Here is an 18882-nt window from a genome sequence, read left to right as displayed (position 1 = left end):
AAATAGTTAAAATCACAATTTCTAGTAAGGTGAAATTGCTCTCGAGCCTTGATATATGAGGAGCTAAATAGTTATCGCTACCATGTAAATATGTTCACAATATAATAATGTTACCATAAATAGATACATGGTTTAAAAGACGATTATGAAGTTTGAAAACACTATTCATGTAGTCCATATCCACAGAATTTATGTAGGAAGCACATTATCGTATAGTGTTTTTCAACCTACTATGTATTACATTTGTGCTGACTATACAAATTGTCAATGAACGGGTGTACTGTTATTGTCACATACAGTTACAATTTAGCAGAAAATTTCGAACATGGGTAACACATCAGTGATGGATTTGAACAAAATATTCTATATTGTGACTGTGTACTTTGGTAGGTCTTACAGGTAGGTAAAGTTTGTAGCCTTACTAGTTTCCGTCGTTGAAATTTAATTTTTCAAAAATTTTCCGGCAACGGTTATGTTTTCCAGTGAAATCAACATCTCGTATACGGTTTATTATTCATTATCGGTCGCTGTAGAAACAACATCAAGCGATTGATGAAAAGGAAGATTATCATTTGATTGCCGGATTCAATTCGCTCGAATCCGACGGAAAATCGCAGGTGGGCATCGAGGTTTGCATCTGGACTTGGCTAATAATTTCTTTCCTGCTGCCAATTCCTGCTTCAGGAAAAACTCCATCGGACAGAGCCTTGGATCAACTGATGCTATCAAGCAATGCTAAGCAATATTTCACCAGGTATATTATCATTTGATTTGATGCGAAAATAAAATAGAGTTTAATGAAATTATTTTGTTGTTCTTATTTTAGAATTTAAATTCATAAAACTTTTAAACATTAGCTCATGTTTTGCTGATCTTCAGCATTGTTGAATCAACCACTGCTTTTAGTTTCAAAATAACTAGAAGTGAAATGTCAAAAATACCATGACTCTGGTTATAGCAAAAACTACAATGTAAAAAAAATATTCGGTCATGGTTAGGCTAACCATCTCAATCGTATTAGTTATTCATACAATATACTGTTCAATATTACTATTCTAGAGCCGATACCATTCATAGTAAACATGAACTTGACTATTGTTGAAATCATCTGATTTCATAGTCGGCTGAAAACCACTATACGCTCATGGTCAAGTTGGCCCTCTATATAGTAACAGTTACCATACTATTTTTCTGAGTGTAACAACCTAACTTAGGGTAGCTTATAAAAGAGCTCGGCCGACGACACGACCAGACACTCCGAAAAAAAATCGGAATAAAAAGTGTTCGTGAGCGATTTACCACCAGTTACCATAAATATAGCGACCCCTTGAAAATGACAAAAACTAACTATTCAAGCAACACTGTTTAAGTTGCTATGAGCTAGTTACCAAGGAGTACCAGAATAAATAAACAAACAGTTTGAATGAGTTGTGGAATAATTCCACATTTCATGATTATTCAAAATCATTTACAAAAAACTGCAAAAAATAACAATAATTCATTCGAGGCTAAATTGTGTATAAAGTTTGTCAAACGCTGCTTGGTGAGTGGTTATCTTCATATATTCTAAACGCTAACTAAAACTAAAAACACATAGTTCGATCTCGAAAAAAGAAATTATGATGGATTGATTAGTATCATTACTAGTGAAGTTGTCTGTAGCGAATTATCAAAAAGTCTACATTCAATCGGCTTGGTGGACTAGTTTTAGACCAGGAAGCTCGAGCATTGGCTTCATTCCTTACGGGAGGTAATCCTGGTCCGTTTGCGATAAGCTTGAAAGATTGCAACAAATAGCGACAATTCTGAATCTAGAGAGCGTTTCAGAATTACCTGAGTATTAGGATTCGTCTTCAACAACATGCCGTCTGACACCTAGCGAAGTCCGGACAATTCTTGCGTTAAGGTAAGCATTTACAGGTCATTCTGATCCCCAACGCAAAAGCAAAAATGTTCTAGTACAGATATATTTTTTATTGAATCTGCAGGCTGGACTTCAAAATAGACGACATAAAAAGTTGAAACTTTAAACGAGGAATGTAAGTATTTCTGGGAACGTTATGAATGTGATAAATGCTTAATTAGATGAATATATTCCCTCTGAAGATAACACACGATAAGTTTTTTATTGCCCTAAACAACCGAAATCAATTTTTTGGTGGTGAATAATTTGCGTTGCCAGTACGGTACGCCACTTCAAATTACATTTTCGTTATGAGACAAGTACTCCAGAAATGTCGCGCCATTGACTTCAAAGCGGCATACGACACAATCGCTATGGCAGATTATGCAGCTATGGCAGATCTCTGAAAGAATAAATTTAATACCTACCAGCCGGCCAACTACACTTAGTGGTTTCGTTTTAAGTGAGAATCTCTTGTTTATGTTTACATTTCATATGTGGTTTCCAAGGATACTGGTAACTGTTTTTCAAAATCAATAATTTACCAACTTGTGTTGCCAGTTCCAACATTTTTTCAAGCGATTCCGTTTTGACATTACCAGTTACTGAGGGGTAGTTAGATTTGCGATACAGTTTTGATAGTCGAGTGGCAGGTCGTGTCGTCGGCTCGGCAATGAGTCATTTCTTCTCAAAACAGAGTTAAAAATTATTTTCAGTGTATGCTATTCATATATTTCGCACTGGGATGAAGTGTCAAATATGTAAACATTGTTGAAAAATATCGAAAAACTCCAAAAAATTTACTTAATAATTGTTTCAAAACTAAAAATCAGCGTAAATTTGTGTTAAATGTAATTGTTTGTAAAGTGTAATTGATATGTTCATGTGGCCTAATATTCCATTGTGAAATTTCTAGTGTAAAATTAGAGCATACCTCAGATTATTTTGTAGAGATTTTCCTCACTTAATAACTAGAGCACTAGGTATTCAATTAGTTATTACCTTCACTATGATAGGCAATTAAGTGAGGGCTATGTCTAGCTACGAATCACTACTCGGGAACTCCACATCTAGTGGAATTTGTAACTGGTTCAAACGTAAGAAACTTTATCGGATTGGTGTCATAATCGCTGTCTGCTTATTGTTGATTCCTTTCGTATTTTATTGTTTGCTACAAAACGTAAGTTTGAAGTTCAAAGGGGATTCTTTCTTGAATTTTTAATGGAAAATTTGTTCCAGGATGAATCCAGCACACCCAGCAATGATATTCACAGAACACGATCGCAGCTTGAGGCTTTTGAGGATATCAGTCCGATTAAGGCAGCAGATTTGAAACTTCGGATAGATGAAATGCTTAGGATAAAGGGGACAGTTTCGTTGGAATTACGAGATTTAGAAGCCAGGCGGCAAAAGCTGCAGTCCGATATAGGGCTTTATAATCAAAAAATAGATGAGCTCAAGCAGGAATTGGGCAGACAACAGACTGAACTGGAAAGATTGAAAATATCTGTCGAGCAAGCACAAGTTGCACAACAAGAAGCAGTTCTGCGAAATACACCTGAGCTAGCACTACCGAAACCACTGTTTCCTGCATCGTTACCAGATTTGAACCAACCCATTAGCATATCGCAAGTACGAGGATGTAAAATGAGTACATGTTTTGACCACTCTCGATGCAGTCTTACGTCTGGGTTCCCAGTTTATCTGTACGATCCAGATGTTGCTTCGGTTGTTGGCCAAGGTTTCGATATCGAAGGATTTCTGAAGACGACAATTAAACAGACGCTAGGGTACAATGCGCATCTTACCAATGATCCCAAGAAAGCGTGCGTGTTTTTCGTGCTTGTAGGTGAAGCGCTGTCCGAACAGGAAACAGTGAAAAACGGCCGCTACGGTGCTACAAATCTGGATAACACCAAACGTTTCGCAAGTTCCAGTTTGAATATGACGAAAATAAAACAACTACCATACTGGGGTGGTGACGGTCGGAATCATGTATTGCTAAATTTTGCCCGACGAGATTTGAATGTGGGAGCTACGAACGTGTTTCGGAATGTGGATACCGGTCGAGCAATGGTTGCGCAGTCCAGTTTCGAAGAGCGTCAATTTCGACGAGGATTTGATTTGGTTGTACCACCAATTCTAGGTCCCCCGGGAGGGGACATCTGGCAGGACTGTAGTCCAATGTTACCGGCCAGAAGGAAGTATTTGCTAAGTTTTCAGGGAGAGATAAACGTTCGCCAGAACCAGTCATCGCTGAACAATATCGACGAGGAGGCGGAAACTGTTGATGATTTTATAATCGAGCACATGAAGGAAATGTCATCTGGACACACACAAGATCGTTTCTTGCTTCAGTTTGAATGCATTCCTGCTACAGAACTGCGAAGTTCTTCAACGGTTCGGGATTGGTCCCTATGCGGGACGGATAATTCGCGAAAGTCAGTGCTGAAGGATGCAACGTTTACACTTTTGTTGTCCCCTGGTGGGCTTAGTGTAAGTACAACATTATTCCAAGCACGTTTGTACGAAGCTCTTCGTGCAGGTGCTATTCCGGTGATTCTGGGAGGTGATCAAATTGAGCTGCCATACGCAGAGACAATTGAGTGGCGACGTGCGGTTGTACTACTACCGAAGGCAAGAATTACCGAGTTGCACTTTTTACTACGAGCAATTCCCGACGCTGATCTTTTAAGCATGCGTCGTCAAGGTCGTATCTTCTGGGAAAGATATCTTAGCTCAGTTCAGGCAACAGTTGATACTATTATTGCCAGTATACGAGATCGTCTCGGTATTCCACCGAAGCCAGTTTCATCCGTTGTGGCTCATAGTGTATTCAATTCAAGTTTCATTCCGCTAAAATCAGATCCTGTTCTGGATGCGGAGCCGGAAGAATCCTTAGGACCGATTGAACCACCCTATCCAAGTCCAGCATACCGACGCAATTATACTGCTCTCTTGATACAGTCTCGGGAAGCGTGGAATGATTGGGCAGATCCGTTTGCTCTTTATCCACAGCTTCCGTTCGATCCCGTACTACCATCGGATGCAAAGTTCATTGGTTCGCATATGGGTTTCCGTCCCATTGGCAAGGGTGCCGGTGGGGCTGGTAAAGAGTTTGGGGAAGCTCTCGGTGGCAACTATCCCCGAGAACAGTTCACAATTGTGATCCTAACATACGAACGCGAACAAGTGTTGATGGATTCACTCAGCAGGCTCTACGGACTTCCTTACTTGCATAAAGTCATCGTTGTATGGAATTCACCCAAGCCTCCCCTGGAAGATTTGCGCTGGCCGGATATAGGAGTTCCGGTACATGTTGTTCGTGCGCCTCGAAATTCGTTGAACAATCGATTCCTACCGTTCGATGCCATTGAAACCGAAGCAGTTTTATCGGTTGATGACGATGCCCATCTACGACACGATGAGATACTGTTTGGTTTTCGCGTGTGGCGAGAGCATCGGGATCGTGTTGTAGGATTCCCCGGACGCTTTCATGCCTGGGATACAAATACTTTGGACGCATGGAATTACAACTCTAATTACAGCTGTGAGCTAAGCATGGTACTGACAGGGGCAGCGTTCATTCATAAATACTACACATACTTGTACACGTACGTGTTACCCCAAGCCATCCGTGACAAAGTCGATGAGTATATGAACTGTGAGGACATAGCGATGAATTTTCTAGTATCACATGTAACTCGAAAACCACCAGTTAAGGTAACATCTAGATGGACATTTCGTTGTCCCGGTTGTCCTGTGTCCCTCAGCGAAGACGATACACACTTTCAGGAGAGACATAAATGTATCAATTTCTTCACAAAGGTATTGTAGAACATTTTGAAATCCTGTTATCCCAAGATAAAATTGATTGAATGCTCTTTTCTTTTACAGGTGTTTGGTTATACACCCTTGCTAAATACTCAATACCGTGCCGATTCCATCCTGTTTAAAACGAGGATACCACACGATAAGCAAAAGTGTTTTAAATTTATATAGACTGTCGTACAAGTACGCCATGTTTCATAAAACAAACTGCACCATCACAGTGCGCCTCGTCTCGTTTACCGGAAGCGCATATTTCCGTAGTTAGAGTCCATTCCAGTTGATCTCTACCACCAGCACCAACGTCACAAGTTCTGTAGGGCACAGACGGAAATACATTAGACCAAAAACTAAACATAACTTTTAAATGACAGTTATAAAACTAGTGACAAGCAATTGTAGTTCTGTAGGTAGCCTTGTAATTCTGTATTAGATGTGTAAATTGAGTTTATCTAACGGCAGCTTGTATTGACGATTTTACAAGAAAATAACTAACAATTTAGTTTACAGGTTATGTAGAATTCATTTACTCAGTGGTAGTGCAAAATCGTGCAAATTCTTATGTTTTTAGTCGTTTTTATGTAAAGTGATTCAGTTTTATTCGAACAGTGCCAGATTATTTTTAATAATGTATTGAAAAAATAAACAGAAACGATTTTTTTTCTATCATTTACCATCTTATTCGAATCTGATCACGTAATCCTTTTCCGGTGGTTGCATCTTACAGCGTTTCCTTTTGCTGACCTGGTCTTGTATCCTAATTTGAACATATGTGGTCTTTAACAAGAGATGTCTCTAGCAGAAACTCTTGTTGACATTTGCCAGATCTAATACGCCCCATCGTTATTTCTGTCGTTTTGAAAATACCAACATGTATCAGCATCATTTTTTTTCTGTCAAGATGTTATGTGCTTAGCATGCGTCATTTGCGGAAACTTTGATTTACTACTTTGAATATACGACAATGTTTATAAAAGGCGGGTGGGTAATGTCAGAGACATAGCTGGATGTCGTGAATACGAATAAAATTGGCACGCTTACTTCACACTTCCCAATTTCAGTTAGTTGATCGATTGTGTGAATTGTGCAAGCATTCTCCTTACTCAATACTAGAATTTGAAACGATGCACCTACACTTAAGTACTGATAAGCTACATCAAACATTTTGACACGCAATCATACATTACGGAATAATTTTTATAGTTCTTTATGATAAAATAATGGTGGTTCTAAAAAGGGCCTTTGATGAAGACGTTCGTGTTGGAGAATGACGAGTTGAATTCGAACTCCGATGGAAGCCGCTGACTTCCGTCAACTATTTTCAAGCTGACCTGTTATCCGTGGATGATATACTGAAAGGGTTGATAGCGTTCACAACCGATTATAATCTTCCAATGAAGCGAACAATAATTCGCTGGGTTGAGTAACTTGTGAAGGAACAGATTTCATATTTTTACCAGCATATCAAAGGGGGCGTACTTGATTTCATATTCCGCATAGAAACATGAAATATATTAAAAAAAACTTTTTAAACAAATGTGGATTTATATCGGTGCTAAAAAATGCTTTCCTTTCGCAACATTTAAATCTGTATTTTTTCAGGAGAAATAAAATACAGATTATTCTGTATATGTGGCAACCGTGTTTCGCACGGCATATTTCGCACTAGTAGTACAGTTCGCTTTCACATATCATCCAAGTCAGTCGATATAACAAAACCGCTTACGTACGGGACGGAAGAAACCAAGTACAGTATTGTGTAGTGAACAATAGAACGACCTCGAAATGAGTGAACCAAACGAACAAAAGCTATTGCCGACACTAAAGAGTACAATTGTTGTTGACTTCAGGCAGTGCAAAATTCGACCTTCGATAAGAGAACTTGTAGGTTTGCTTAAGGAGCAAATGCATCTTGACATTAAACGTGTGCATTTACTTCAATGCAACAAGACAAATAATGTTGTTTACATCCAGTTTAATAAAGAGTTGGATGCAATCCAATTCGCAAAAGACAATAACAATATGCACTATGTGGAGTACGAGAACATTAAGTACAACATTCCAGTATATATGGAAGATAGTGCTACAGAAGTGCGTGTGCATGATCTTCCCTCAAGCGTCACCGATTCTTATATTCGCAAAACTATGTCCCAATACGGAGAGATTCTCTCTATCGAAAAAGAAAAGTGGAAGAACTTTTTTCCCGGTATTCTAAATGGCGTACGTTTGTTACGCATGCGCTTGAAGAGGCCTATACATTCTTATGTGACTTTCGGTCAGGATACAAGAATTCCGTGCAAATCACTTGTTACCTATGACAATCAGATGGCCACATGTCAATATTGCCAAAAAGCTGTTCACTACGGTAAGCCATGTGATAAACTGGACAAGGAGACAACCACACCAAAGGACAACGGTGCTTCCTTCACACCAACCCCAGTACACCTGTGACAACCACCAACAACAATGAAGCATCCCCTTCAACGAAACCATCAGTATCCCCTATAGAACAAAGTACACCAGCTGCAGTTAACAGCTTACCCTCCAACCAACCAGCAACTGCAACCAATGTACAACAAGGCGCATTTACAGTAACTCTCAACGAGCCCAAGACTACGATCAACAAGGAAAACGAAAAGAAAACGGAAATCACATACAACACCGACGATGAAGCAATGGATGATGAGATAAGCCGCGGACAAAGTGACCCCCGATCCTCGTTGGATGGAAATGGAAACTCATCTCCCCCTAGAAAAAGGGTGACAACGAGATCCAATAGCAAAAAAAATTGTTAAGAAACAAAAATGTAAGCCAATCGGCCACGTAAAGCTTTTACGCAAAAAGGCCAGAATAAAAATTTTATTAAAAAAAAACTAGTAGTAGTATAAAGATGCGTTCTACATCAATACTTTTATTCTTGCATTGCGTGAGAGCGCTGCCGTCGTAATTGAATGTATTAGTGACGGCGCAAACTTGTTCAACATCCATTTGGATGAATCAGATGTTTTTGGTGGAAAATGAAGAAAATTCATTTGATTCGTAATGATGATCTGTGGGACTGAAAAGTGCCTTTGAGGGCTGAGGACCAGTGCTGTAAAACTTCATTCAATTCAATTGAAACTGAATGTGGAACACATTGACGATCTCTCGAATGCAGTAAACTTCACTCTCTGACACACACAATTTTTGCTGACGGCCCGAACGGGCAGCATTCAGTCATCAATCGTTTCTCTTCAATCGAGGCTCAGTTTAACCACCGTCAGTTGATCTCTTGAAGTAACAAAATATCTCTTTCAATAGTGTGAGAGCGGCCTTCAAATGAGGTTCATGTAAACATTCCAATTGGTTCAAGATAATAGATGAAAGACAAACCAGATTGCTGAAATATCAATCACAGAATACACATAAATTAATTGTTTCCTCCTTCAGTTTTCATTTTTAATACTTTACTCCACTTATAATTCTATTCGTTCAAATTTGCTTACTACCAAGAGCGAAGGCAATGAAGGAGCTACACTACTCCGCACTTGAAACTGAGCAAGCAAAACTTCAAATGACTATCAACGATTATTCAACTGACGATGAATTCCGGGAGCTTCACTTGAAAATGGCAGCAAAAGTCAAATGAATTAGTAGGGATATGCTGACGGTCAGCGGCCATAAATTTCGTTTTCATCTTATATTATTCGATTGAAAATGAAATTTTACCGCACTGCTGAGGACAGTACCGTAAAGTGGTAGGTTTTTTGATATTTTCCCGTTTCAAATTAAATTTTCTTGGAAACGGTGCAGAATATAGAAAAACCCACCTGACAATGTCTTCGAAATTTAGTTGAGAATATTCTGTGAAATTTTCAGAATGATTCATTGAGTTTAGCGGTCGTGTTCTATTTTTTCTGACTGAAGAACTGCTGAAAATTGGAACGCTCGGAAATGCATACCTCTACTTGTTCATCGAATATCTTGGCTTTGAAGGCTTGTATCATAAATCTACCGTGACAAAGTCTAGATAATTTAGTTTAGATGCGATTAGTACATAAAAACATATATGTTATCGCGATAAAAATAAAGTCTAGTATTTTTCTGTGAAACAAAGTCAGTTTCAATGCATCCGCCATTTTTTTTTACTTTGGTTTCCTGATAGCATTCTGAAAAAGGAGAGAGAAATAAAATTGGCTCGACAAGGCTGCCAAACACACAGACATTCAATCTTTGAGAAAGTTGAATATTTTTTCATTGTTCATTGGAATCCATGTAATGTCCAACTCATACGATAGATTTATGTGATAAAACTTCTCATCAAAATAATAAAATGTATGCTGGCAACCCGGTACAGTTTGCTCATGTACGAGAGAGTACAAGAGAAATACGATGCTCAAAGGGAATTGAGCGAGCCACGTGGTCGATTTAAAACTCAACACGTGACCCTCTGTCTTCAGACCTTAATTGTCACGATCAACAGGATCTGCATTTAGAGCTGAAATGGTTTTTGACGTGTACACTCGGTAAGCTCGCCCAAGATTTGACTCGGAATTAATTGTGATTTCTAATTGGGTTCCAAAGATGAAACAATCCATTTCGGGCGAAAACAGTAGGTGCATTTGGAACGCACAATGAATTCCGACTTAAATTCCGGACAACTTAACTGAGCAGCGCTCCCATTACGACTGACGACATCCACTAGTAGGTTTTTAGTGTGGTTTTGCTGTGTGCCCGGATGAGACTGTTCTTCGGCACGATTCTACTGTTCGGCGATCGCAGAATTCAAAAAATCGTGTGGTCTTCGATGTTACTCTCCCGTACGTTTCGCTTCGATAAGCGTTGCTCAGAAAGTAATGGAAAAATGTGGACAAGAGATATTCACGATCAAAAACTTATCACTCTCTCAGAGGGTAAATGTTGAAAAGGTGCCCCGTTATAAGGTATGTTGGGGAATATCGACTGCTATAGTCTTCTTAATGTCGGGAAATATCGACTGCTATAGTCTTCTCGGACAGCTCGGAATAACCTTCAGCAGTACGGTAATATTTCATTTTCAATCGAATAATATAAGATGAAAATGAAATTTATGGCCGCTGACCGTCAGCATATCCCTACTAACTCATTTGACTTTTGCTGCTATTTTCAAGTGAAGCTCCCGTAATTCATCGTGAGTTGAATAATCGTACCTAGTCATTTGAAGTTTTGCTTACTAAGTTTCAAGTGCCAAGTAGTGTAGCTCCTTCATTGCTTTCGCTCTTGGTAGTAAGCAAGTTCAAACGAATAGAATTATAAATGGAGTAAAGTATTAAAAATGAAAACTGAAGGAGGAAACAATTAATTTATGTGTATTTTGTGATTGATATTTCAGCTGGTCGTCAAATGGTGAGATAACTAAGTCCTCACAAGTCCCTATCTCATGCCTCCCCGAGCGTCTATGATGACATTTGGTCAATAGAACGGCGTCGACTGGGTGCTATCGCCTTCTGCGTTAGTAGCAGAATGAGAGGGTGCGAAATGGCTTGTAGGTTGAAGCCCATCATAAAGTGCAGTGTTTATCATAGTATATTACAACATAGAATTCTGTTGTTTATTACATAATGTATTATTATTATTATTATTTTTATTATTAGAAGAGCGTAACTTACACTGCGACATTACCTGTTATGTTGTATCATAGCATATTATTTCATATATTATCGTCTTACACTATTTTATGTTATTATATACTATGTTGTATGGTATTATACTGCATTGCATTGCATTATATCATATTATATTGTATTATATTATATTATGTTATATTGTATTCTATTATATTATGTTATATTGTATTGCATTATGATGTATTATATTATATTATATTATATTATGTTATAGGGTTTATTATGAGTAGTACTACGTACCTCTGCGCAAAATATAAATACTAAATATCAAGGTCGTCACAAGGTGAGCTTGGTCCTCACTGGTTCCTGTTTCATGCCTACACGTGTGTCTGTGGTGACAATTGGTCGATGGAATGCGTTGATGGCAGAATGAGAGGATGAGAAATGACATATAAATTCAAGTAATATAATGTCATAGCATATCGCAACATATCATTTTTTTCATTCTATTATTTGTTATATAATTCATTGTACACTGAGGTCTTTTTTTGTGCGGTCTTTTTTTATGCGAATTTTCAGAGTTATGCGGTTTTTTTTATGCGAAGTTTCAGAGTTATGCGTTTTTTATGCGAAGTTTCAGAGTTATGCGGTTTTTTATGCGAATTTTCAGAGTTATGCAGTTTTTTTTATGCGGTACGTAAATTCGCATAAAAAAAGACTTCAGTGTACTATATTATATTGTTTTTTATTATTATTTTCATTATTATATTTATTGTGATTATTATCAATTTGTCATCAATAATAATAACATATATTATTTTTATAGATGTGGATATTATTATTGTTATTAGAAGAGAAATATTCTACTTCCTGCAGTATTGCGAAGATAGAAGAGCATAACTGACATTCTACATTAACTGTTATTTTATATATTGTTTTATAATATATTATATCATAATTTTAATTTCATTACACTATGTTTCATTGTATTTATCAATATAAAACATTTTGCACGGGGGCGTAAAGGGGAGGGAGCATCAGGGCATCGGACGAATTGATGACTGGACGAGGGATTGTGGATAGCCAGCCCAAGTCACTTGAAGGAAACTTGTTTCCTTCTGAAGGTTTGAAATGAGTCTGACGCGCCCTTCTCAAACAAACCATCAGGCGGGTTCAAGCATGTATAGCGATATGCTTCATCTATGCACTGGATATTATGGTTGGAAGAGCATCTTTTATTCCCGCGGAATACGAGTAAGTGACTCTACTTACGTATCCGCCCAACCCTTTTTGTTCGCTTTTCGGTAACAGCTATAGTAAGAAGGTGAATGGATGAGTCATATCGGGGCTACTGTAAGTCTACCCGCATCCACTGGCAAGTCCTTGAACTGATGGTGGCTTCACTTTACATCACATCACATCACATCACATTCTGTGATTGATATTTCAGCTATCTGATTAGTCTTTCATCTATTATCTAGAACCAATTCGAATGTTTACATGAACCTCATTTGAAGGCCGCTCTCACACTATTGAAAGAGATATTTTGTTACTTCAAGAGATCAACTGACGGTGGTTAAACTGAGCCTCGATTGAAGAGAAACGAGTGATGAACTGAATGCTGCCCGTTCGGGCTGTCAGCGAACATTGTGTGTGTCAGCGAGTGAAATTTACTGCATTAGAGAGAGCGTCAATGTGTTCCACATTCAGTTTTAATTGAAATGAATGAAGTTTTACTGCACTGACCTTCAGACGCAGATCTACAGATTGCTGAAACGAATTACACGTTGTACGAATACAAGCAATCAAAAATTGCACGATATAAAAAAAAATTTTTGGCGATAAAAAAACACGTAGAACATTTGGAAATTTGAGTATTCCAGAAGTTTCTTAGTAGTTCGTTCAGTCATAGATAACATATATACAGGTTCCAACAAAAATTTCCAATATCCTGTGTAAATTTTAATTTTCTACACGTCGCAAATAATGAGCTCACTAGCGGCCCTTACACGATCATTAAAAGTGTCATTACTAAAAAGTAATGTCACTTTTAATGATCGTGTAAGGTCTACGAGTTCAGTAATGACACAAATAATGATGGAATTCCGGATTTTCCATCATTACCAACATTATTTCTTCTTCTTATTTTTTTGTGGAAGTGCTGAATATCTTTAGAACTATACGCGAAAAAATGACAAAGTGTAGATTTAAATTGTTAATATTTCATCAACCTTAACGCTTCAATGGCAAATCACATTTATTTTCAGCTAAACGAAAATAAAAATATTGCTATTGCTATTGCTGGAGTAGTTATAAAAACTCATCATTAATAATGAACGTGTAATGCTAAAAAGAAAAATGATGTACAGTAATGACGAGCGTTTGAGCAGAAGTGTCATTATTTAGTAATGACACTTTTAATGATCGTGTAAGGGCCGCTACTACGGCCACCTACTCGACTATTCGCCGCGATCTTTCAAACGGTGACATCTGCAAGCACGACGTAAAATACACTGGTGGCGTAGTAAGACAGGTTTGGTTGTGTTGGTAATTTTCTCACGAAATTAAGTATGGCGCGCCGGGATTCAAGCATGTAAACATAAACAAATGACCATTTCAGATCGGGATTTCACTCCTAAGTTACTCCAGTTGTCGCGCAGCCTGGCGAATCTTTGGCACTAATTGAAAATCTGGACATTTTTTCTTCAAGGGCTTGCAAGGTAACGTCGAAATATAGAAAATTTTACACACATCCGATTCTGTTCATTTCGTTGGAGGAAGGATTTGGCGGATCGCACTGTGGTATCTATTACAGTTATTATGAATAATGGAGTAATTGTGCTGTGGGTGGTATTTCAAATGCAGGTGATGAAAACGATTGAAACATCCCGGAACAAAACACCGCATTTCACTGCCAATATTTTCGCAAACAGAACCAACTCTAAATATTTTCATAAAAACAACTCCCGAAACGTCATTTGTTTATGTTTTTTTTCTTCACGTCTCTCTGTTATTCCAAAATAAAATGACAACCGCACTAACACATAGAAAAAAGTGATCACCAGGTATTTTACATCGTGATCTGCAAGTATACGCCACGACGAATAAGTAAATTTTTAATGCAGTTCAGATGCGAGCCTGTACAACTGTTTTCTGTGGCAATACGTTGGAAATACGCTACCTGCTCCACCTGCTCGACTATTCCCCTAAGTTTAAATAGCTCCTTCTTTGTAAACTTGAACATCGTGCGCATCGTGCACGAAAGAGTGTAGTTTTCCAATTGTTATAGTTGAAAAATCCTATAATATAGGGTAACGGTACCCTCATTCATCTCAGCTGCAGTAGTCTTTTCGTATACGAAAACCATTAGTTAGAGTGACATCTATTGTCTCTGTTCATTTGCTTCGAGTTTTCGCGAAGCAGCATATAAATTCAAAATGTATGGAACTTATTATTTTTTTATTCAATAATATAATGTTTATGTATGGCACTTAGTATTAAATTCACTTGACACTTACTGTCGTGATGTCAGATAAGTGCATATGAACCGATGAAAAAGATTAGATTTTAACAGATTTATATCTAGTTCTCATGTAGAATTTGAATTTTCATATGAGGTGCATAGGAATTCGAAATTGAAATGTCATCATTTAGATAAGAGGTTCTAAACTTTTTGCTGAATATTGTTTGTTTATATGTTATGTTATATAATTTTATGATGTTAATTTTTAATTTTGGTTTTCGTCGACTTATATAATAACCTTGAAAAAATTGAACGTTTTTGTAGCAACCCATAGTTCCATTATCGCTGGAAACACAAACATTTCACGAGTCCTACAAATAAAAAAGGAACCAATTATTGCTAAATTTTTTTGAAAGACGCATCAGCAAATGACGGTTTCTTTTTGTTTACTTTATCCTTCAAGTTCAAGTACCAAGTTACACACTTTAGTCCTATGTTCATAGCATTCGATATCAACATGTCCACACTTAAGATTAAAATTTGATGGCATATGACTGAGCCTTTTGACGACACACTATACATTTATGCCCTAAAGCTGTGAAGAACAAATGAAGCGTACCTGGTATCCTAGTGAGTCTAGGACTTGAAATGTATTTAGGGAAACACATTTAAAAACATTTTTTAATCCACCTAGTGGTGTAATGATGCCTTTCTCATATTACTTATGTTATCACTAGAAGATTTTGTCATGGTTTTCTTTTTCAAACTTGAATAAAATCAAAGAATTTCTTTGGTGTAAACTACCATCACCTTTTCAATTTGTAAACAGTTATGTTAAGAGCAAATTCAGCAGCTAGAAGTTCTATATAAAAGATCTATAATAGAACAGAAACTGGAACAAACATATCCCCAGCAAGACGTTCTAGTTTTATTTATTCGAGCAGTTCTTCTGTCAAATTTAAAATTGGTCTACAATGCCGTTCTATTTTTCTTGTTATAAAATCCAGATTTAAATTTTGTAACTGACATAAATTATGCATCTAGAACTAGAACACTACTTAATATGCCCTATGTTAATAAAGATTTAAATGTGGCAACCGTGCACGCTATACAAAATTGAACAAAGCACGCTTGGTGGGTGCGTTTTCTTCTTCTTCCGTACCAGTATGTACCGATGCGCACCGATTTTGCATCATTCTGAATGACAGTTTGAAAGTTTTGATACTCATTGCCCTATAATTTTGGAACCGGAAGTCGGATCTAGATGAAATTGCAAAGTGTCTTTGAAGACACTGAGAGCTTTAATTTAAATCATGATTTGTGAAAATCGGTTCAACCGTTGCTGAGAAATCGTAGTGAGTTCCGTTTTTGGAGCTTTTCTCTACTATTACCGGTGCATTTGGAAGCGAAAACCGGGCACTAGTAGTCCTAAAGTATATTTATAGATCCACTAACTAACAAGATCTGCCAACTAGATAAATTTACCAGTATTGCACCTCGTATCACCATCGCTTGTGAGAAAATACTCACGAAATTGAAAATGTTTACTGGATCAACTTTTCTGAAACTTTTCAAAGAATTTCAAGACCTTTCATTTGCATCGTAGTTTGAAAATATCGGTTAAGAAATTTCCGAGAAAATTGAATGCGCATTTTCTCATAGATTTGCACATAATGCCTTGTAATTCCGAAACCGGAAGTCGGATCGAGATAAAATTCAATCTATTCAACCAGTCACGTACCCAGAGGCGGGGGCCCGGGGGCCCGGGCCCCTCCCGAAATCAAAAACAGATATATAATTATTTAGAAGGTCTAAGACATGTGTTGCAAAAATAACAAGACAGTAAACGTGAAGAAATGTAATACAATAACAGTTCCAGTGGAAAAGTTTGAAGTGTCTGTTAAAAGAACTCGTAAAAGGCACACCGAGAATTAGGTACATAAGCAATCTTCAGTAACATTATTTTTTATCTTTGGGCCCCTCCCGAAACGAAATCCTGGGTACGGGCCTGTATTCAACATCTTACAACGTCGGATATTTTCCATTATGTACACGCCGCCCAAAAATTATCTAATTCAAAATACTTTCCATCCAATCCATCCAAGTCCTGGCATTACATTCCTTTTGTGGAATTTGACCTTTCTGTTTCAACAGACTTTGCAGCCGATTCTTAGTGTACAGAATCATTGCATGGCTAGTACTATGGATCCTACTGACACTAAGAATCCTTCTAGATCGGGGCTCGAATATACGACAACTGGCTTGTAAGACCAGCGTCCAGAGAGAAGTTGTGTGCATGGACTAAATTAAGTAAAAGAGGTAGATGTTGGTTCTATGTAAAAAAGTATTCTACACTCTCATTCAACACAACTCAAAATTGAGTGACACACCACTCAAATTCATAAAAAGTGCACATACTCTACTCTTGAGTTACCATCTATCTACTCATTTTTTAGTTAAGAGACGAAGCTTTAAAAAATTTGAGTATTTTTACTCAAAATATGAAAGAAAATATTTTTTTTCCGAAATTTGAGTTAGTTTAACGCAAAACTTGAGTTCCTTGTACTCAAAATAAAAACATTCTTATTCGTAAATGTTTATATACAAAGCCATTCTTCTTTCTTTTAAATGGAAAGCCCAGAAAAGTGATTCAAAACCGTTTCCTTTTGACCGGTTTAAAGTCGAAATTGAACGATGTTGATATCCTTGTTTTGTACTTCTCACTTAGCATAATTGAAACCACAAAATTTCTATGAAAACATCTATGATTGATGGTTCATGGTTTCAAAAACCAGATTTAGACGTGGCAATGAAAAACGAAGTATTCTTGCATTCGATAAGAATATTCCGATAAAGAACTCAAACCATGAGTTATGTTCAAAGAGCGTGTACAGCAAGTTGGTTGAGTTATTTTCTATTCAACGTGAGGTTGAATGTGGTTTACCTAATTTTTAACATTTCGCAATGAACTCCCGCCGCTAGGTGGGGGTTTGCTCTTTGTTTTCTATCAGCAACTCAAAAACAATCAAAAGTAGGTGAAAAAACTCAGTTGTTGTGTATTTTTTTCTCTTCGGCATACGGACTATTATTATTTTTTTTATTATATCGTTTTTTGCGTCGATTCCATCGCATGCTACACCCTCATTGAAAATAACTCAAAATTAAGTGACACACCGCTCAAATTTATAAAAAGTGGATGTACTCTAGACTTGAGCACTTGAGAGGTCCTACTCATTTTTGAGTTAAGGGACGAAGCTGTCAAAATTGGAGTGTTTTTTACTCAAAATAAGAAAAGAATATTATTTTCAAAATTTAAGTGTTTATATACATGGATTTCTAGTTAAACTAATTCTTCTTTCTTTTAAATGATTTATGTTTTCTGATTTCAAAAACCGGATCTAGAAACGGCAATGAGAAACGACGTATTCTTGCATTCCTAAATTCGATTAGAATATTCCGAAAATAAAACGCACTGAACTACGAGAAGCATTTTTTGCACTCAAATGTTTGAAAACCTTACACTTACTCTAATGTATCAATTAATGCGAGAGAACTCATAGCCTGAGTAAATTTTACTTAAATCCATACTCAAATTTTTACATATTGTTCTTGTTTATGAATTTGAGTAATCGCAACTCAAACCATAAGTTATGTCCAAAGAGCGTGTATGTTTGCTGAAGAACAAAATAATAAAATTTGAAGAGAAACTCTCATTAGCTTTTACATCCTGTCATTTGCTTTTACAACCTGTCGAGATCTTCAAATGATTTGTGAATTTGAAGGTATTTGTCGACTCGACGGCATTGAAAAAAATTGCATTTCTTTTGAACAATCTTTGCCGCCCTGTCGGTTGATGGTAGTTCGTTACTAACATGAAATACTATGAGGCACTTATACTATGTATCGTTGCATGGTATTGTGAACCGGAAATTTTTTATGTAGAAAATTCCTTCCATTTTTCCTTCGCCCTGATATAGCAGCTTTTCCTCTTATTTCACATCAACGATTGTTTAAGTTAAATGTATCCTGAATAGATTATTCTCGTTACTACCTCACACGTTCAAGTGCACCTATTATATGATTTATATTTACTATAGTGCGAA

At 37.1% G+C, this 18882-nt stretch overlaps 1 protein-coding gene across 1 annotated transcript; it reads left to right on the top strand.

Moving 5' to 3' along the window:
* Positions 1-2653: 2653 nt before the first annotated feature.
* Positions 2654-6378, top strand: LOC131429937 (exostosin-3). The gene is made up of 3 exons (XM_058594470.1): positions 2654-3083; positions 3143-5731; positions 5801-6378. The coding sequence occupies exons 1-3, from the start codon at positions 2937-2939 to the stop codon at positions 5903-5905; spliced, it is 2841 nt and encodes a 946-aa protein (XP_058450453.1). The 5' UTR covers positions 2654-2936; the 3' UTR covers positions 5906-6378.
* The last annotated feature ends 12504 nt before the right edge of the window (positions 6379-18882 follow it).

The sequence above is a fragment of the Malaya genurostris genome, chromosome 2 (assembly GCF_030247185.1).
Source record: "Malaya genurostris strain Urasoe2022 chromosome 2, Malgen_1.1, whole genome shotgun sequence".
Taxonomy (NCBI): domain Eukaryota; kingdom Metazoa; phylum Arthropoda; class Insecta; order Diptera; family Culicidae; genus Malaya; species Malaya genurostris.
The sequence above is the reverse complement of the archived record's forward strand: the minus strand, read 5'-3'. Positions and strand labels throughout refer to the sequence as shown.